The sequence below is a fragment of the Bos grunniens genome, chromosome 22 (assembly GCF_055505025.1).
Source record: "Bos grunniens cultivar Pamir isolate PY7600 chromosome 22, Bosgru_T2T1.0, whole genome shotgun sequence".
Lineage (NCBI taxonomy): Eukaryota > Metazoa > Chordata > Mammalia > Artiodactyla > Bovidae > Bos > Bos grunniens.
The window spans coordinates 532684-555203 of record NC_141186.1 but is presented as its reverse complement, the minus strand read 5'-3'; the positions used below and the strand labels follow the sequence as shown (position 1 = coordinate 555203).

General features: G+C 41.9%; 1 protein-coding gene across 1 annotated transcript in view; it reads left to right on the top strand.

Moving 5' to 3' along the window:
- Positions 1-789: 789 nt before the first annotated feature.
- URGCP (upregulator of cell proliferation) overlaps positions 790-22520 on the top strand; it is a 30953-nt gene continuing 9222 nt past the window's right edge. Inside the window, exons 1-2 of the mRNA XM_086365484.1 lie at positions 790-865; positions 16865-16935. Coding sequence (XP_086221610.1) covers positions 852-865; positions 16865-16935 — 85 coding nt within the window. The 5' untranslated portion in view covers positions 790-851. The remainder of the gene's footprint in view (positions 866-16864; positions 16936-22520) is intronic.

Here is a 22520-nt window from a genome sequence, read left to right as displayed (position 1 = left end):
GATGATTTTCATTGTCCAGAGCTTTTTACTAAGTGTTCTTACTTACAAGAGCTCATTTACCTCTGAAAACTCATTTTGTTGAGACAAGCGCTGAGGTTCAAGTACCCATCATTGATGCTGTGAAACCCACTGCAGGAATTCCAGAGCCATTACTATGGATAAATAGTATAATGTAAAGAATAATAAAAAAGTGCCCCCACAATCCTCAAGCCTTCACAATGTGATTTTACACATCTTTTACAATGGATAACTGACTCCGAAGCCAACATTCATGCAACACAGTACACCAAGTAAGAAATAGTGAAGTTACTGTTTTGCTTAATAACAACACATCTTCACACACCAGCGCTAAAGGATTTTCTTAAGGAAATCAAACTCAAATCTGGGAGGTTCTGACTTCACCAGGGTCCTGCAGCTGTTTAGTGGCCCCAGGGCAGGTTCTCCCGCTGGTTTGGCACCGGAGGCGTCTTCCAGCGACTGCTGGCCTCTAGGCAGCGGTGCACCTGAGCAGGTGGGAGGTTCAGGCCTGCGGGTCGTGCACCGCCCCCGTTCTCGGTGCCACCCAGCGCCGTCAGCGCGCCAACTGCCCCCCGCCCCCCACCCTGGGCCGCTCGGAGCGGGCCCTGGACCCCTCCCAAGGCCCCACCGCCCTAGACGCTCAGAACCGATGCCCGGCTTCAGCCTCATCTGGCCGCCGGCGCGCTCACACCCTTCTCCGGCTGACCCCGGGCCCTCCCCGCCGCCCCCGCCGCCTGCTGGTGGAGTCGGGCCGGCGAGAGGCCCCTCCCCGGCGGAGCGGCTCAGCACGGAGGAAGCACAGGCGGCGACAGTACCGAGGCCTCGTCGCGCTCATGGCGTCGTCCGGGTGAGTGCGGCGCTCGCGGCCGCGCCGGTGCGGGCTGCGCGGTGGGTGCTTCGGCCCACCGCCGGCGGCCTACCCCGGCTCGCGGCTCCGGACCCCCGCCCACCCGGCCCTGCGGCCCTCTGCTGCCGACCTTGGTCGCGGGCGGCCGAGGCGGGGGCAGGGGCGGGCTGGGGGCGCGGGCTGAGGCTCTGAGCGTGGGGGGCGGGATCGGGGTCCCGGGCCGCGGAGGCGGGCAGCGCGGGGGGCCGAGGGCTTGGAGCGCGGGCGCGGCAATTCCCCACCCCCACTGGCGCCCGGGGCCTGAAGCCGCAGCGCCCGGAGCTCGGCTGGGGTTTGCCACCCTGCCTTCCGCATCTGTTTTCTCCTCTTGTTCTCGTTAGAGTTGATGCTGGGCTCTCATCGCAGTCAGGACGCAGCCTGAATGTACCCGAAACGTCAGGGGGTAAGGGCAGGGTCAGCCCTCGACTTGGCCAGGTCGGGGCCTCCTTCTTGGTCTGGGCCGTGGGCCTGGTTACAGTGGCTACCGCGATTCCGACATCACCTCCATTCTACCGTCTTGGTGTTAAAATGCTTCTTTAGGAAGTGATGGTGACACACGGAGTTTGTAATTAAATTTTTTTTTTTTTATTGCAAAGTAAAACCTCAGCAATTCATTATGATCATGAAAGCTAGGATTGACAGAATTAATCAAACAGCTATGCTTAACAGAGGAGGAAAATTAGTCTCAAGGTCATTGCTTTAGTCGTTACTAGTTTTCATTTGACTATTGTCCACTGTTGAAAGTGACATAGATCTAGTGGCTGTGATAGCAATTCAAGTTGTAGATCCTTTCACATCTCAAAGGGCTTTTACCTGTTCGTGGTGTGGGGGTGGGGTTGCTGGTAGAAATGATGGATATTACGACCCTTACAGGGGATGGGAGTTCACTCATGCCATGGCTTAATGAACTGACTCAGTGGAGTGGGTCTTAATGGAGCAAGCTGGATTTGACTCCAGCCAAGTCATGGGCATTTTCCATCTACCTGCTGTCTTTCTAGGTTTGGGGAGGAGCAGTCAGAAGTACCCAGTACTTGGAGGTTGTAAATGTAATAAACAGTCATTCCTCAGAAGGCCAGGTTGATTCACCCAGAGGTTCAAGGTCCCACTGTGTTGCTGGCCCTCTTGTCAGGAGAGGGTGAGGCAGGGCAGACTGGAAGCAGCAAGGGCTGGCTGAGCCAGTGTGGGGCTTCCATGAGGCCTTTTAACAAGTGATGGTGCATTTGGTGTCCACTACTTTGTAGTCATGGGTCAGAGGTGGACTTAATGCTGGGCTGGTATGCCCTTCTGTGTGCCAATAGTCCCTAAACTGTGTCCCTGTGGTAGATCATATAAGTGCAGATTTGATATTTGCAGTTTGAAGTATTTTTGAGTGATCTCATAAGTCTGCAGTTGTTACTTATTTCTTAGAGGTACCCATTTGAAAACTGAGGTCACATTTTTAGTATACTTTATTTTCATTTCATGGAAAGAACTAAGTACTTACTATGGTATGTACAAATTTGGGAATAGTCTGCATCTCCAGATGTCTGCAGGTTTTGCTGATAGACCAGTGTCTAGCCAGGCAGACCTGGTTTCCTAAGATCCTTTGGCCTTTCCAAGTCAGTCTACTAGATGAGGTGCTGCAGGAATAAGTCCAGAGATTCAGGGCAGGGATGGGAGGGGAGCCATGATTTCTGCCGGGCTGTTTATGGAAGAGCCTCCAAATCTAGTGTTCTTTTCTACGTGACAATTTCCATAAGAGGATTGGTAAGGAAAGAAGAAATTCTGACAAGTTTTGAGGACCTTACCAATGTGCTAGGCATTATACAAAGAAAATGGCAAAATGAAGTCATGAAAGGGAAAAGATATATTTGAGATGACTCACAGCTCAGTGTGTTTGGAGCTACATAGAGATAAGGCCAGAGATGGAGGCAGGGTCAAACTGCAGGATCAGATCAGATCAGTCGCTCAGTCATATCTGACTCTTTGCGACCCCATGAATCGCAGCACGCCAGGCCTCCCTGTCCATCACCAACTCCCGGAGTTCACCCAGACTCACGTCCATCAAGTCAGTGATGCCATCCAGCCACCTCATCCTCTGTCATCCCCTTCTCCTCCTGCCCCCAATCCCTCCCAGCATCAGAGTCTTTTCCAATGAGTCAACTCTTCGCATGAGGTGGCCAAAGTACTGGAGTTTCAGCTTTAGCTTCATTCCTTCCAAAGAAATCCCAGGGCTGATCTCCTTCAGAATGGACTGGTTGGATCTCCTTACAGTCCAAGGGACTCTCAAGAGTCTTCTCCAACACCACAGTTCAAAAGCATCAATTCTTCGGCGCTGAGCCTGCTTCATAGTCCAACTCTCACATCCATACATGACCACAGGAAAAACCATAGCCTTGACTAGACGGACCTTTGTTGGCAAAGTAATGTCTCTGCTTTTGAATATGCTATCTAGGTTGGTCATAACTTTCCTTCCAAGGAGTAAGCGTCTTTTAATTTCATGGATGCAGTCACCATCTGTAGTGATTTTGGAGCCCAGAAAAATAGAGTCTGACACTGTTTCCACTGTTTCCCCATCTATTTCCCATGAAGTGGTGGGACCGGATGCCATGATCTTTGTTTTCTGAATGTTGAGCTTTAAGCCAACTTTTTCACTCTCCACTTTCACTTTCATCAAGAGGCTTTTGAGTTCCTCTTCACTTTCTGCCATAAGGGTGGTGTCATCTGCATATCTGAGGTTATTGATATTTCTCCCGGCAATCTTGATTCCAGCTTGTGTTTCTTCCAGTCCAGCGTTTCTCATGATGTACTCTGCATATAAGTTAAATAAACAGGGTGACAATATACAGCCTTGACATACTCCTTTTCCTATTTGGAACCAGTCTGTTGTTCCGTGTCCTGGTCTAACTGTTGCTTCCTGACCTGCATACAAATTTCTCAAGAGGCAGATCAGGTGGTCTGGTATTCCTATCTCTTTCAGAATTTTCCACAGTTTATTGTGATCCATACAGTCAATGGCTTTGACATAGTCAATAAAGCAGAAATAGATGTTTTTCTGGAACTCTTGCTTTTTCCATGATCCAGCAGATGTTGGCAATTTGATCTCTGGTTCCTCTGCCTTTTCTAAAACCAGCTTGAACATCAGGAAGTTCGTGGTTCACATATTGCTAAAGCCTGGCTTGGAGAATTTTGAGCATTACTTTACTAGCATGTGAGATAAGTGCAATTGTGCGGTAGTTTGAGCATTCTTTGGCATTGCCTTTCTTTGGGATTGGAATGAAAACTGACCTTTTCCAGTCCTGTGGCCACTGCGGAGTTTTCCAACTTTGCTGGCATATTGAGTGCAGCACTTTCACAGCACCATCCTCCAGGATTTGGAATAGCTCAACTGAAATTCCATCACCTCCACTAGCTTTGTTCATAGTGATGCTTTCTAAGGCCCACTTGACTTCACACTCTAGGATTTCTGGCTCTAGGTCAGTGATCACACCATTGTGATTATCTGGGTCATGAAGATCTTTTTTTGTACAGTTCTTCTGTGTATTCTTGTCATCTCTTCTTAATATCTTCTGCTTCTGTTAGGTCCATACCATTTCTGTCCTTTATCGAGCTCATCTTTGGATGAAATGTTCCTTTGGTATCTCTGATTTTCTTGAAGAGATCCCTAGTCTTTCCCATTCTGTTGTTTTCCTCTATTTCTTTGCATTGATCGCTGAAGAAGTCTTTCTTCTCTCTTCTTGCTATTCTTTGGAACTCTGCATTCAGATGTTTATATCTTTCCTTTTCTCCTTTGCTTTTTGCTTCTCTTCTTTTCACAGCCATTTGTAAGGCCTCCCCAGACAGCCATTTTGCTTTTTTGCATTTATTTTCCATGGGAGTGGTCTTGATCCCTGTCTCCTGTACAATGTCACAAACCTCATTCCATAGTTCATCAGGCACTCTATCTATGAGATCTAGGCCCTTAAATCTATTTCTCACTTCCACTGTATAATCATAAGGGATTTGATTTAGGTCATACCTGAATGGTCTAGTGGTTTTCCCTACTTTCTTCAATTTAAGTCTGAATTTGGTAATAAGGAGTTCATGGTCTGAGCCACAGTCAGCTCCTGGACCTAGCCTCCTTTTGTGGGTTTACTGCCCACTGTTCATGGGAGGATGTTTGTCATACAGTTCTTGGGCAATCCATGTGACAGCAGTTTGGAGGTGGCAGAGGGGACAGGAGAGATGGAGCTCATCAGCCTGCTACTGGCTACTCTTCTGCAGGCCTCCACTCCTTACAGCCTGCATCTCTTCTTTACTCTGCCTGCTCCTTCATCGTTGGGGGTTCTTTGGGTTCTACAGTCTATCTCTGTTAATTCCTACGTAGCACATGTTCTTTGCATGATTGCATCCATTTCTGCAGCTTTAAATGTCCAAATCAAAGGTTCGTAACCTGGGGTTCATAACTTATGGGTGGGCTTCCAAGGTCCTGCATTCCTTGAAATTGTGTAAAGTATTTGGATATACTTGAATTTGTATAAAATACTAATAAAGAATTAGTATTCTTTATTATATAAAGAATTGTACAAAGTGTGTGTTTTCCTGGGACCATAGTCTGTGGCCTTCATCATCTGCAGCCTGTCTTGAAGGGGCTCCTACCCAGAGCAACTTTACAACCATCCATCCATACCTATCTAGAGTGATAGCAAACCTAGTTAACTGTTAACCTAGTTAACCTATATACACATATATATTCTATGCTATGCTAAGTCACTTCAGTCGTGTCCGACTCTGTGTGACCCCATAGATGGCAGCCACCAGGCCCCGCCGTCCCTGGGATTTTCCAGGCAAGAACACTGGAGTGGGTTGCCATTTCCTTCTCCAGTGCATGAAAGTGAAAAGTGAAAGCGAAGTCACTCATATATATATATAAGTATATATATATATGTAAGTCACACATATATATATCATATTGTTAATGGCAGATAATTTGATAAACAAAAGTATAAAATTTAAAAACAAAAAAAGTATAAAACAGAAAATAAAAATCAAGTGTAGTCTGAGTTTCTATAGACCACCAGTTTAAACATTTTGATATTTTTAAAATCAGGCCATTATTTTATCAGAGAGACATGCTCTGCTCCCCACCACCCCGCCGCCCCTGCCACCATCTTAGTTAGGCAGGTATCCTGATAGACATTTTCTATTGCATTTACATGTTTTATCCTCCCCCCCCCATTTTTTAATTTATTATTTTACAAATAACATAAAATTTGCCGTCTTAAATATTTGCTCTCTCTTTTACATAAGTGGTCTCATACTGTTCTGCAGCTTGCTTTATTCACCGGGCAGTATGCTTTGAAATGCTTTTCATGTGAAAACAAAGAACAGATCTACCTAAAATTTGACAGTTATATAATATTTTGTCATGCTTATGTTATCTAGTTAAGAATGCTTTCAGTTTTCTTTGTAAGATAATGCTGTACAATTGGTGTCTCCCTATGGACATGCACAAGTGTTTTTCTAAAATAGATAACAATGCATTGTGGTTGGAGGACCTGTCTGTTTTTTAGCTGATGCTACCAAATGCTACCTTATAAATGACTGTACCACATTCCCCTTCCACCACCACATTGTAAGGGTCCTCTACACCTTCCAACATGTGATGACATCAAACTTTAAAAGTTTTGCCTGTCTGATGGAATTATTGAATCAAGAAATAGTAAGCTAATGGCATCTTCATTCACCCTGTCTTCAAAATAGAAACTTCATCCCTGACTCCTTATATCCCCTTGGTGCTTAGTCGCTCAGTAGTGTCCAACTCTTTGTGACCCCATGGACTGTAACCCACCAGGCTCCTCTGTCCATGAGGATTCTCCAGGCAAGAATACTGGAGTGGGTTGCCATGCCCTCCTCCAGGGGATCTTCCCAACCTAGGGATCATACCCACGTCTCCCACATTGCAGGTAGATTCTTTACCATCTGAGCCATCAGGAAAGCCCTTGGAAATAGTCCTAATTTCTTTGATCTGGTTGATAACATTGAACTCTAACCACCCATAATATCTCATAAGTAAACTCATACCCTCAGGTTTTTGTTTCAGAAAATGTGCTCATTGTAACACTTAAGTAGTCTCTACACAAGGCCTGGAGTGATGATGAGATCTGTCCTGGACTGAAAGTAGGGGAAGCAAGGAGAGCCACAGAACACCTCACCTGCCCTCCTGACCACTCTCCCAGGATTCATCTCCCTTGGCAGCTGAAAGCAACTCCCATTAACATTGACTGGATATTTAAAAGTCCCCCAGACTTAATGCAACCTTTTGTCTTTCCTGTCCAGGAAGATTCTCTCCAACACCAACATTTTGTGGGAAAGGAAAGGATCCTGGGCTTCCCTTCCTGGGAAGGACTCAGCTTTCCCAGTGAAGCCTGTTCTGGTCCAAATGGACCACAAGAGCTTCAAGCTCTTCACACTGGGTGGAGGATGGGTCTTATGGCCAGGCCAGGGGGAGGAAGAAAAGGGCCCACAGATCACACCATAGGAATGAGACACTGAGGAATTCGTGTGAGGTATATATATTGCTCCTGGGTAAAGTCCAAAAGAGCTGTGAGCCTCTGCTCAGGAGCTGCTGTGGCTTCCAAAGAATGCATGCATGTGGCTTTGGCAGCAGGATGCAGACTTCGCTCTTCCTCTGTAGATCTGGGGTTGCTCAGTGAACCAGCAGCCACCCCAGTGGCTCCCCGCTGGAGAAAACTAGAGAACTGGGAGGGTTGTTATAGCTGAAGCATCCCTGGCTCTGCAAGAGCAGCTCACCAGACTCCACTTACGTGCTCACGGGTGTCAGATGTGTCAGTGCTTCGTCAGATGGAGTGCCATGTGGTGACTTCTCTCTCAACTTAAAGGAGAACCTCTTCTTACACATAACCATGAGTGTCAGGAGTTTTCCAGCCCAAAGGAATGTTCTTTTAAATTTAGATCCTGCCTGCTTCTAAGGAGTGTGTTGTTAGGCCCTCTTGAAGTGTTTTTGTTTATATTGTGTTATTTAATCTTCATAGCAACCCTATAGTAAGTACTATTATTACCTGCATTGTAAGGATAAAGAAATTGAGGCCCAGCTAAGCAGTTTAAGTTAAAACTTGATACCTAACAGGCCCATTATGGATAACTGGTTTAAATTTATTTACTGAGCACAACAAAAATGTTCGATTCAGTATTTTGTTCTGATCACAAAGCACGTGCAGCATCTCTGGCATGCTCGGAATGAAAGTGAAGTGAGGATGTGTTCACTTGGTTTATTGGAGCAAGAAGCTGTTTTAGCAGAGTGGTTATACCCTCAATTTTGCTTGTATGAAATATGGCTCAGTGTAGAATAATTTAGACACAGCTCTTTCTTTTAAAGAAGAATTCCCTCTAGGAGGTTTTACATTCCTAGTGAGATGACCTGCATGTCAGGAAGGCCTTTTTTTCTGTTATAGTTCAGACGTGGTTCTGTCTTAGATTCTCTGCATTGTAACTTTTTATAAAACTGTTAGTTGTCTTAAATGCACATGGTAAAATTTTCAAAATGAACATAAATGAAAACTCAGGCACCTTGCCTCCTGCTCCTGTCTGAGAAGCTGGCTTCCTCATTAGAGAAGCATCTCCCTGGGAGGCAGGGCACAGGGTGGATTCCAGTCCTTCTTGTTCTGTTTTAAACCCAGAATGTTTTTTGGAGATATCTTTGTTACTTTGTTTCTATTTAGCTTGGTTCTTTCTCATGGATTTGTAGATCTTTGTACATTGAGAAAACTAACTTTCATCCTTTGCGTTATACATGCTTTTCCACTGTCTGGCCTTTTGACTTTATGAAGTCAAATTTTAAAGTCTTAAATATTTATTTCAGTGCATTTTTGTTTCATTTTCTAATTTAACTTTTTGATCCAGGTAGTTTCCATTTTGGTGAAAGGAGTAGTAAGAATTTACCTTTATTTTTTCCAAGTTGTTATAATTGAATAATCACCAGATACTTGGAGCTACCTGGATCAGGGACAAAATTCCCAACTGTATTTGGGCCTACTCTGGGGTCCTCTTTTACTGAACTCTTAGTCTATTTGTGAACCAGTACTACACCTTTAATTTTTTGTGGTTTATACTATGTTTTACTGTCTGGCAGGTTTTGTCCTCCTTCATTACTATTCTTTTTCAGAATTTTCCTGATTATTATTGTACAGATATTCCTGAGTAGAGCCAACTTATCTGTTTTTAAACGTAAATTCACTTATAGGTCAATTTAGTGAGAATTGACTTTAAAATTATGGTAAGACTTTCTTTATCCAAAAAGGATATGGGCTTTCATTTGTTCAAGTCTTTTTTTTTTTTTAATATAAATTTATTTATTTTAATTGGAGGTTAATTACTTTACAATATTGTATTGGTTTTGCCATACATCAACATGAATCTGCCATGGGTATACACGTGTTCCCCATCCTGAACCCCGCTCTCTCCTCCCTCCATGTACCATCCCTCTGGGTCATCCCAGTGAACCAGCCCCAAGCAACCAGTATAATACATCGAGCTTGGACTGCCGATTCGTTTCATATATGATATTATACATGTTTCAGTGCCATTCTCTTCTTTAGTATTTAGAAATTCTTTTCATTTAGAGGTTGAACATTTTTATGTATATTAAAATTTTTTTTTCTTTTTGATACTCTACATGGGAGTCCTCCTTTCACATTGTTAAACTTGTTTGTATATAGGAAGGCAATTTGGTTATTACAATTTTTTTGTATGTCCCCAGCTTACCAAGTTCTCTTCTTGCTCACAGCAATTTTTCAGTTGATCTCTTCTATTTTCTTTCTGTTATCACGGATAAATAACAAGTTGATTCTTCCTTTGCTATGGGCAGACTGTGTGTCTTTTGGGTCCATGGTGCAATGCTGCTTTCCCTAAGTGCCCCCAGCCCCTTTGCTGCTCAACATCTCCAAGGAGGTTGTTTGTGGGTCCTGGGCCAGAACATAAACATTGGCTTACTCATGGTGCCCTCCAGCCAGGCTCATCTATAGCCTTCCCATTTGAGACAGTAGCAGCTCTACTGAGTCTTAACATTTGAGGTTTACCAGACTCTTTCTCACATGCTCTCCAGTCCTGCACAGAGTTCAGAGCCCAACCCTGTGTTGTTGCCTCTGGTGCTGCCACCCAGATCTGATCTTCCTCATCTCTAGTCTGTTCCCAATATGAAACAGGCATATTGACTTGCACTCAGACCACCTTCCAGAGTAAAAACCGGAGTCTTTTCTATGGCCTGGAAAGTTTGCTCTTACCTGACCTCTTCTGTGTCTTCCTCCTACTCACTCCATACCAGTTGCACCATCTTCCCACTGAATGCTGAGCACCTTCTGGCCTGTGTGGTGCCTGAAACACTCTCCTCATGGAGCCAACCATATGCCCCCACTTGCCAAGCTTGCACTTGATGTCCCCTTCTCCAGGAGGCCCACCCTGACCTAATTATGCAGTATGTGCTGCCCGTTCACCACATGTCTGGTACCCTGATCTTAGTCTACACTTTCTTTCTTTCTTCCACAGTGTTTGAACACCTCCTAGTGTATCTTCTATTTAAACTTTCAAAAATAGTTTGTCAGTTTCCCCTACCTCCTTGAATGTAAGCTAAGAGCAGAGGTATTTATGTCCTTCACAGATAAATCCAGAACTCCTAGAAAAGTTCCTCAGTTCAGTTCAGTAGCTCAGTTGAGTCCGACTCTTTGTGACCCCATGAATCGCAGCACGCCAGGCCTCCCTGTCCATCACCAACTCCCGGAGTTCACTCAGACTCACGTCCATCAAGTCAGTGATGCCAGCCAGCCATCTCATCCTCTGTCGTCCCCTTCTCCTCCTGCCCCCAATCCCTCCCAGCATCAGAGTCTTTTCCAATAAGTCAATTCTTCGCATGAGGTGGCCAAAGTACTGGAGTTTAAGCTTTAGCATCATTCCTTCCAAAGAAATCTCAGGACTGATATCCTTCAGAATGGACTGGTTGGATCTCCTTACAGTCCAAGGGACTCTCAAGAGTCTTCTCCAACACCACAGTTCAAAAGCATCAATTCTTCAGCGCTCAGCCTTCTTCACAGTCCAACTCTCACATCCATACATGACCACAGGAAAAACCATAGCCTTGACTAGACGGACCTTTGTTGGCAAAGTAATGTCTCTGCTTTTGAATATGCTATATAGGTTGGTCAAAACTGTCCTTCCAAGGAGTAAGTGTCTTTTAATTTCATGGCTGCAGTCACCATCTGCAGTGATTTTGGAGCCCCCCAAAATAAAGTCTCACACTGTTTCCACTGTTCCCCATCTATTTCCCGTGAAGTGATGGGACCAGATGCCATGATCTTCATTTTCTGAATGTTGAGCTTTAAGCCAACTTTTTCACTCTCCACTTTCACTTTCATCAAGAGGCTTTTGAGTTTCTCTTCACTTTCTGCCATAAAGCTGGTGTCATCTGCATATCTGAGGCTATTTATATTTCTCCCGGCAATCTTGATTCCAGCTTGTGTTTCTTCCAGTCCAGCGTTTCTCATGATGTACTCTGCATATAAGTTAAATAAGCAGGGTGACAATATACAGCCTTGACATACTCCTTTTCCTATTTGGAACGAGTCTGTTGTTCCATGTCCAGTTCTAACTGTTGCTTCCTTACCTGTGTACAGATTTCTCAAGAGGCAGGTCAGGTGGTCTGGTATTCTCATCTCTTTCAGAATTTTCCACAGTTTATTGTGATCCACACAGTCAAAGGCTTTGACATAGTCAGTAAAGCAGAAATAGATGTTTTTCTGGAATTCTTTTGCTTTTTCCATGATCCAGCAGATGTTGGCAATTTGATCTCTGGTTCCTCTGCCTTTTCTAAAACCAGCTTGAACATCAGGAAGTTCACGGTTCACATATTGCTGAAGCCTGGCTTGGAGAATTTTGAGCATTACTTTACTAGCATGTGAGATGAGTGCAATTGTGCGGTAGTTTGAGCATTCTTTGGCATTGTCTTTCTTTGGGATTGGAATGAAAACTGACCTTTTCCAGTCCTGTGGCCACTGCTGAGTTTTCCAACTTTGCTGGCATATTGAGTGCAGCACCTTCACAGCATCATCTTTCAGGATTTGGAATAGCTCAACTGGAATTCCATCACCTCCACTAGCTTTGTTCGTAGTGATGCTTTCTAAGGCCCACTTGACTTCATATTCCAGGATGCCTGGCTCTAAATGAGTGATCACACCATCGTGATTATCTGGGTCGTGAAGATCTTTTTTGTACAGTTCTTCTGTGTATTCTTGCCACCTCTTCTTAATATCTTCTGCTTCTGTTAGGTCCATTCCATTTCTGTCCTTTATTGAGCCCATCTTTGCATGAAATGTTCCCTTGGTATCTCTAATTTTCTTGAAGAGATCCCTAGTCTTTCCCATTCTGTTGTTTTCCTCTATTTCTTTGCATTGATCACTGAGGAAGGCTTTCTTATCTCTTCTTGCTATTCTTTGGAACTCTGCATTCAGATGTTTGTATCTTTGCTTTTCACTTCTCTTCTTTTCACAGCTATTTGTAAGGCCTCCCCAGACAGCCATTTTGCTTGTTTGCATTTATTTTCCATGGGGATGGTCTTGATCCCTGTCTCCTGTGCAATGTCACAAACCTTATTCCATAGTTCATCAGGCACTCTTATCTATGAGATCTAGGCCCTTAAATCTATTTCTCACTTCCACTGTATAATCATAAGGGATTTGATTTAGGTCTAGTGGTTTTCCCTACTTTCTTCAATTTATGTCTGAATTTGGTAATAAGGAGTTCATGATCTGAGCCACAGTCAGCTCCTGGTCTTGTTTTTGCTGACTGTATAGAGCTTCTCCATCTTTGGCTGCAAAGAATATAATCAACCTGATTTCGGTGTTGATCATCTGGTGATGTCCATGTGTAGAGTCTTCTCTTGTGTTGTTGGAAGAGGGTGTTTGCTATGACCTTATGTTCAATGTGTCCTCTTGTTCTCTCAGAGAGAGAGCAAGCTCTTGGGGGTCTCCTCTCATAGGACACCAATCCCGTCACATCAGTGCCTTACCCTGGTGACTTCATTCAACAGTAATTACTCCTCTAAAGGTCATATATCCAAATATAGTTTCATAGGGGGTTATGGTTTCACTATAGGAATTTGGGGGAATATAATTCAGGCCGTGCAATCATTGAAAGGAGAGTTGTAAACTAAAATGCATGAGACAAAGGTGTGATTCTGCTGCTGCTCTCTCTTGCAAGACTTGGCTCTGCTTCCAGTTGAAACACAGAGACTCAGTTAGATGTGAAGTTCTTTGATGAGAAAAAAGAAGAGATTGTATATTTTTATAAATGGGCACAAATTCAGGGTTGTCCCTGTGATAATTACACTCTTGTCTTCTACCTCTTGCATGGAGAAGAAAGGGCTGAAGTTAAGTTCCTGTCTTGGTAAGTTCTGACGAGTGTGTCCTGAAAGCCTGTGTGCAGGGGGAAGAGGCCAGGGAATACCCTCGGTGGAACTACCTGTCCTCTGCCCTTGTGCTCCCTGTGTTTCAGCACAGGGCTCCATGTCACCGCCACGACAGGCCTGCTTCTTCCCCTCTGGAAAACTATTTTTAACCAGTCATGGTTAATTTTTTATTCTTTTTACAAAAGCTATATATGTTCTTTTCAGAAAAATGAAGCAAAGACAATGAAAACCTCCATTTTTGTCAGCAATAGGATCAGATTTAGTTAGAGAGTTGCCTAGTACTCTGCAATGATAACCTGGAGTAGGAAATAGCAATCCACTCCAGTGTTCTTGCCTGAAAATTCATGGACAGAGGAGCCTGGTAGACTATATAGTCCCTGGTGTCACAAAGAGTTGGACACAACTGAGCACACACACAGTGCACTGTTAAAATGGCTAAAACAGCTGTGAACACAGTAACCACTGGGGTTACCAGATCTCTTTTCAGAGAGGGCTAAAGATGAGACCTTCAAGGAACATGCTGGAATAATAACCAATGGTCCTGAAATCCTTCTTTCCTCTAGGAGGATGAATTTCATTAACACAAAACATTTGTTTTGCTGATGAATTAAATGGAGCTAGATTACTTGTCTCTAAGGGGGCCTGCCACAGTGTTTTACACTCTTGGAAAAACATTGGTTTGAAGGGGCAGCAGATTACAAGTTTTCTTGGGGCAGACACACATACAGTTCTCACCCTGACCCTGAGTAATAGTATTACTTTAATAGCTCATTTAGCTTTATTAAATCAGTATGTGCCTCTTCTATTTAAAAAATTCAAATAAGACAAAATAACCTGATATCGTACTACCCACAAATAACTAACACTATTAACTTTAACACATTTTGTTTGGAAATAACTTCTACTTAGAAATAAGTTAGAAAATTAAAAAGGCACCTCATACAGAGTCTCCTATTCTTAATCTTTTAGCTCATTTACCATTCCCATTTATCGTTCTATGGGTATGCATGTGTATACACACACACATAAATACATACATATATACTTTTTTCTTAACTAGAAGTTAGGAAAAAGTTAGAAACTAACTTGCATGTATCATTACCCTTTATTCCTAAATTCTTCAGTACCTTATTTCCTAAGAGTAGAGATATTCTCTTACATAACCACAGTACCAGTTCTCAACATCAGTAAATGTGACATGGATAGCATCTATATTTCAATTTAGTCAATAGATCACAAAATGTCTCCTTCTGGTTTAAGATCCAGTCTAGGGGTAGTTACTACATTTTTTCCTTATCTCTGTAGCACCCTTAATCTGGAAAGTTCCTCAATAATTTTTTTTTCTTTTGAGACATTCATTGTTGTTGTTTAGTCGTGTCCAACTCTGTGTGACCCTATGGACTGTAGAGGAGCCCCATTCTTCAGGGTCCTCTGTCCATGGAATTCTCTGGGCAAGAATACTGGAGTGGGTTGCCATTCCCTTCTCCAGGGGCTCTTCCCAACCCAGGGATCAAACCCGGGTCGCCCTCATCACAGGCGGGCTCTTTACTGCTGAGCCACCAGGGAAGCCCAAGACGTTCATACTTTGTGATAATATTTTTTTCCCCTGTCACAATACATTTCATTTTGGGTTTGTCCTTATGCTTACATCAAGGTTCTACAGTCTCAGCCAGAGTGCTGCATAGGTGATGGTGTGTACTTCCTCAGGGTACCGCAGCTGGAGGCACATGCAGCTCTCTATCCCCATGTTCACTGGCTTTGCTTACCCCGTCAAGTATAATTGCTAGTTTTTTCTTTTTTCCTCCTGGCACCTAATAAGCAATCTGTGAGGAAACATTTTGGGCCTGGGCAAATATCTTACTGCCTGTCAACATTCTCTTGCCAGAACTGGCATTCATTGGTGTTTCTAGCTTGACCCATTCTTTATTAGGATAATTCTAAAAGTCATGCTGTGCTACCTGCAGCACCGTCCACATTAGCATTCTATTATAAGCAAGAGCCCTCATTTCCTCCCCCTGCCATTTGTTTATCTGTTTGTTATCTATACAGACTCACTAATACCTGTTTTTCAATGGTTTTAAATTGATTACTGTATTTAATTATATTCATGCTCAAACTGACTAACACTTGGTAGTGGGAGCCCCTTCAAGGTGGCTTCTGTGTCCTGTGACGTACACCAGCATTTTCTTTTTTCGAGTACTTCCTAGTTTTCAGAGGGATTCTCTGGTAGCTCAGCTGGTAAAGAATTAGCCTGCAATGCAGGAGACCCCAGTTCAATTCCTGGGTCAGGAAGATCCGCTGGAGAAGGGGAATGGCTACCCACTCCAGTATTCTGACCTAGAGAATTCCATGGACTGTATAGTACATGGGGTCACAAAAAGTCGGACACAACTCAGCGACTTTCACTTTCACTTTTAGTCTTCAGAAATAAAATGCTCAGGCTCATCTTGTTCTTTTGCTGCTCCAGCCCTGGACTCTCTAATTTCTCCAAGGAGACCTGATAGCTTTTAGTGTGGTGTGATATTGAAGGGTACTTGGTATGCTCACTAATATTGTAGTGTCTTTGCTTCGGGCCTTTTCAATGGACAGAGCTAGGAAATGTATGCATGTGTACACAGATACACGGACATGCATGTAGAAATCACGAGTGCGTACCAGTACCTCCAATCCCAGAGTACCTCTGTGAATTCTTTTTCTAACTTCCTTCATTCTTTATTTGTGTGCCCTTTCTTCAACAATGGAATCCTGACTTCTGACAAAATGAACACATTTAATCATTCCTATAATATACCTTAAATAGTTTATTCTTAAATAGATTATACTTATCAAGGCTACTTAAATTAATTCAGGATCATCCCTCCCTGCCCACACTATTAACTTTTGATGAACATCCTTCTAGATCTCCCTGTATACACCTTTAGATAAAAAGACAGTTTTATTAAATAGTAATCAGACTCTACATACTCTTCTGTAACCTGGCTTTTCCCAACCAATGAAAATATCATTAACATCATCCCATATCATACAACATCTTTTTTTTCCACAAAATGAGATCCATAGAATATTTTTTAATGATTGCACAACAAGACTGTACCATAATTCCTGTTATTGGACTTTGATTTAAAAGATGTCCAATTTTTCACATAATAGTGTAAAAGAATGAAAATCTATCTTTTATCCACTTGGCATCAACATATTTGTAACTAAATTTTAATTGTTTCAGTAGGATAGAAGTGCACTTACTGGTCAAAGGAGATATATATATATATATATATATATATATATATTTTTTTTTTTTTTTTTATGCTTTTCTGGATGGCTGTTTGCTCTGTTCCACAGTTTTTGAGTGCTGGTTTTTCTAGACACATACGGGCCTGGCTTCGAGATTCTACTTTTGAGGATCTAGAGTGTGACCAGGATTTGTAGTTTTTAAAGGCTTCTTAAGAGATTTTGATGTGCATCCAATTTGATAGGTGAAAGTGGCATTTCATTAATTTAATAATAATTTTCTTCTGAAATTGTTTCAGACACTCAGATTTGGGAGAAGTAACATCAGAAATAAAAGCTTCGGAGAGACGAACAGCTGTGGCCATTGCAGGTAAAGTTGGGCTTGGGCCCACCCCGAAGCAAATCCATTTCTTCTGTCCCATTGGGATTCTGGATTCCAGAATCATACTGGGCAGGATCATGGACCTCAAAAATAAATAAGCATAAGGAGCTTGCCAGGCTCCTCTTTCCATGAAATTCTCCAGGCAAGAATATTGGAGTGGGTAGCCATTCTCTTTTCCAAGAGATTTTCCCAACCCAGGGAAGCCCCCATTTTGGATCTATCTTTTATTAATTTGGTGCTCCTCAAAATGAATGTGTCCTATTGGATATTAATAGTGTTATGCAGAAATAACCCTACAAAAATACGCAAATAAGTTTGGGTTAATCAAATTTTATTTTATCCATTCAAACATTTGTTGACTATTTACCATGTGTTGGGTTTATTGTAGGGATTGTGAATATAAGAAACAATAGTGAATGCAATAACCAAAAATCCTAGTCTTTTGGGAACTTAAGTTCTAGAAGGTAGGCATTGTGGGAGTTCATGGTCAGTTGCTCAAGGCTAAGCAAAGCTGAGATCAAGCAATAATTGCTCAAAGCCCTTCAGTTTCTCCAGACCTTGAATTGTACTATTCATTAGCCACTAGGCACACATTTAAAATTAAATAAAATTAAAAATCCAGTTCCTCAATCACACTAGCCATATGTCAAGTGCTCAGTAGCCATACAGCTAGTGACTGCATGTTTAACAGTGTAGATAGAGAACAAGGCAATCTATTGGCAGGCAGTGCTGTATAAAATTGGGAAAGAAAATTTCAGGGTGGGCTGGGGAAAAGCAGTGGCCTTACTGGCTTATTGTGAGCTACTGCTGCTCCTAAATCACTTCAGTCGTGTCTGACTCTGTGTGACCCCATAGACGGCAGCCCACCAGGCTCCCCCGTCCCTGGGATTCTCCAGGCAAGAACACTGGAGTGGGTTGCCATTTCCTTCTCCAATGCATGAAAGTGAAAAGTGAAAGGGAAGTCGCTCAGTCGTGTCCGACTCTTCACAACCCCATGGGCTGCAGCCTACCAGGCTCCTCCATCCATGGGATTTGCCAGGCAAGAGTACTGGAGGGGGGTGCCAGCTAGGTTGCCCTATTTAGTTCTTTACAACAGCCTCATAAGATAGTCATTATCAGCCCTTTGTTTCATTTGAGGAAACTGAGGCTCAGAGATGTTCTAGCCCTTCTCCAAAATTCTATCTTCCCAGTGAATAAGGCTTTTGTAATTATTAAAAAAAATTTCTTCCTGAGGCATGTGAATTCCTCTTAAGCATATTTTTAAGACCTAAAGCAAGCTTTTCAACCTATAAGATTAAAAAAAAAAGTTGTATTGAAGTATAATATAAATATGGAAAAGAGCCCATATTGTAAGTGCATAGCTTCATAAAGTTTCACAAAGACTGACCTATGTTAGCCAGCATCCAGGAGAAGAAGCTAAACAAAAACATTGCCTAAGAAGTCCACCTTCTAATCACTTCCTACCATGCCTTTGCCAGACATAACCACTCTCTAGACTTCTAAAAGCTTAGATTAATTTTGCTTGGTTTGTGCTTTATATAATTATCCTATAGAATATATTTGCTTTTGCTTTATCTCAAGTCTGAGGACTCTAATTACTTCATAACTTTTTCTTTAAAAAAATTATTTAAATCATTGAAGAGAATTCTGGAATATGGCATAGCAAGATGTGCCAGGAATACCTCTCCTCACCTGGACAGCAGTTGTGCTGGCAGAATCTGTCTGATGTAATTACTCTGGGACTCTGCAGTCTGATGGAGGCTTCCAACTTCCAGGGGAACAATTAGAGGGTAAACTGCAGTTAATTTTGGTCAGTTTCAGCTCTTAATACAGTAGCAGTTACCCATCTCTACCCACAGCCAAGTGGCAGGCAACTGTGTACATGGTCTTGGAATAACTTGACACAGCATGTGGGATCCAGGGTGAGCAAAAAAAACCCACCCTCTAAATATCCAGTATCTGTGCTCTAATTGCTGATTGCTGTTTCTGATCACAGAACTGAAGGCAAAGAGGGGGACAGCAATTGTCAGAACTCCAAACATTGTTGCAAGCCCCTCCCCCTCTGGCTGAAGGGCCTTACAGGGAGAATCAAAAGATCAACACCTTCCCACCTATCATTATTTGCTTATTTCTATTTTGTAAGCCACACATTAAAGAGTAGAACATTCAAAAACAACTGCATATCTGGGAAAAATTAGAAAATAACTGTGCATTCCCAGGAAAATGCTCAAAAAAGATCAGTTCAGTTCAGTTCAGTTCAGTCGCTCAGTTGTGTCCGACTCTTCGTGTCCCCATGAATCGCAGAACTCCAGGCCTCACTGTCCATCACCAACTCCTGGAGTTCACTCAGACTCATATCCATCAAGTCAGTGATGCCATCCAGCCATCTCATCCTTTGTCGTCTCCTTCTCCTCCTGTCCCCAGCCCCTCCCAGCATCAGGGTCTTTTCCAATGAGTCAACTCTTCGCATGAGGTGGCCAAAGTACTGGAGTTTCAGCTTTAGTATCATTCCTTCCAAAGAAATCCTAGGGCTGATCTCCTTCAGAATGGACTGGTTGGATCTCCTTGCAGTCCAAGGAACTCTCAAGAGTCTTCTCCAACACCACAGTTCAAAAGCATCAATTCTTCAGCGCTCAGCTTTCTTCACAGTCCAACTCTCACATCCATACATGACCACTGGAAAAACCGTAGCCTTGACTAGACGGACCTTTGTTGGCAAAGTAATGTCTCTGCTTTAGAGAAGACTTTAAGTTTACATCTTAAGCTGAATCTCAGCACAGCAACAGCCAACTGCAATCAAAAACAAACAATAAAAAAATAACCATAGCAAACCCCGAGTAAGGGGAAATAATCTGATTTCCATAATTAGCACATTATTAGATTCAAAGGTGTTCAACAAAAACATCAGAAAGCATAGAAAAAATAGGAATATGTGGTCCATTCAAAAGGAAAAATATATCAAGAAAATCTGTCCCTCAAAAGACTTTGTGGCAGATATATTAGACAGACTTTAAAACAACAATCCTAAAGATGCTAGAAGAACTAAAGGAGGATATGGAGAAAGTCAAGAGAATGGTGAGTGAACAAAAGGTGAATATCAATAAAGAAATAGAAAACCTAAAAATAAGCCAAAACAAATTCTAGAGCTGAAGAGTACAACAACTGAAATGAAAAATTCACGAGCAGGATTCAAAGGCGTCTGACTTGGCAGGCGGAAGAATGAATTAGTGAACTTGAAGATCGGACAGTGGAAATTATCAAAGCTGAGGAACGGAAAGAGGAAAGATTGAATAAAAGCAGACAGAGCCTGTTTGACACCATCAAAAGGACCAAGATACTCATTGTAGGAGACTCAGAAGGAGAAGAGAAAGAAGCAGAGAGAATATTTGAAGAAATAATGGCTGAAACTTGCTGAATCTAAAGAAAGATGTGTATGTAATCATCCAAAAAGCTCAGTGAACTCCAAGTAAAATGAATTCAGAGAGACCTACACCAAGACACATAATACAAAGAAAAAGAAGAAATCTTGAAAGCAGCAAGTGATAAGTCACTACAAGTGATTTTCAAAGAGATAATCTGCAGATTTCTCATTAGAAACTTTGAAGGCCAGAAAATATAGTCAAAGTGTTTAAAAAAACTGTCAACCAGGATTCATATATCCAGCAAAATTGTGCTTCAGAAATGAGGGAGAAATCAAGACATTCCCAGATGAACAAAAGCTGAGGGAGTTTGTGACCACTAGTTATCCCTAAAAGAAGTGCTTAAGGGAGTGCTGCAAAGAGAATGGACATTCATTGGACAGTAACCTTATGCTGTATGAGAAATAAAGATCTCGGTAAAGTAGATACATGGGCAATTATATAGTTAGTATTATTGTAACAGTTGTTTGTAACTGCAGTTTTTGTTTTCTATGTGATGTAAGAGACCAATATATATAAATTAAAAATTAATATGCTAGCTAGCATTACTGTAACATTGATTTGTAATTCCAAATCTTGTTCTGTATGTAATTCAGGAGACTAATACATTTGAAGAGTTATTAGTTTATGTTTAGGGGCATACATTATATAAAGATGTAATTTTGTGATATCAAAAAACAAAAGGGGTTTTGGGTTTTACAGTGTGTAAACAATTAGAATATATGTTGTTGACATTAAATTAGTATAAATTCAAATTAGAATGTTATAAACTTAGGAGACTAAATGTAATCCCCATGGCAACCACAAAGGAAATTGTTATAGAATATACACAAAAGGGAATCAAGAAGGAATTTAAACATTTCACTACCAAAAAATAAATAGAAAAAGAAGATAGGAATGCAGGAAATGAGGGACATAAAGATATAGCACAATGACAGAAATAAGTGCCTCCTTATCAGTAATTACTTTAAATGTAAGTGGATTAAACTCTCCCATCAAAAACCAGAGATTGGCAGAATTGATAAAAACACATGACCTAACTCTTGCCTGGAAAATCCCATGGATGGAGGAGCCTGGAAGGCTGCAGTCCATGAGATCACTGAGGGTCAGACATGACTGAGTGACTTCACTTTCACTTTTTACTTTCATGCTTTGGAGAAGGAAATGGCAACCCACTCCAGTGTTCTTGCCTGGAGAATCCCAGGGACAGGGGAGCCTGGTGGGCTGCCATCTATGGGGTCGCACAGAGTCGGACATGACTGAAGCGATTTAGCAGCAGCATAAGAGACTCACTTTTGAGATCCAAAGACAACTTGTAAAAGTAAAAAGATGGAGAATGTGCAAATAATTATCAAAAGAGAACTTCAGTGGCTATACTAATTTCAGATGAAATAGGCTTTAAGTAAAAAACAACTACAAGAGAAAGAGAAGGACATTACATGTTAACAAACATTTCAATATAGCAAGAATATATAACAATTATAAGCATTTATGTAATGTCAGACCATCAAAATATAAAAAGCAAAACCTGAGAGAACTGAAGGAGAAAATAGACGGTTCTACAGTAATAGTTGTGGATTCCAATACCCCACTCAGAATAATGGATAGAACAACCAGACAGAAGATAAGTGAGGAAATAGAGGCCTTCAACAACACAATAAACCTACTAGATCTAAGAGACATATGCAGAACATCCCCCTCCCCCGGCCAGCAACAACAACAGCATACAGATTCTTCTCAACTGGATATAGGATATCCATATATAGATATATGGATAGACCATATATAGGGCCACAAAGTAAATGTCAGTGGTTTCTAAAAGATATCATACAAAGTATCTTCTTTGACCATTGAGATAAAGTTAGAAATCAATAACAACCTGGAGAATTCACAAAATTTTGGAGACCTAATAATGTCCTTTCAAACAACCAATGGATCAAAGACAAAATCACAAAGAAATTAAAAAAATAGTTAAGAAGACATGAATGAAAATATAAACACATCATATTAACACTTATGGACTGCATCCAAAGTGGTACTAAGGGGAAATTTATAAATGCTCATGTTAAAAACAAGAAACATCCCATATAAACAGACTAACTTTACAACTTTAAGTTGTAACAGGAAAAGAAAAACAAGCTAAATGCAAAGCTC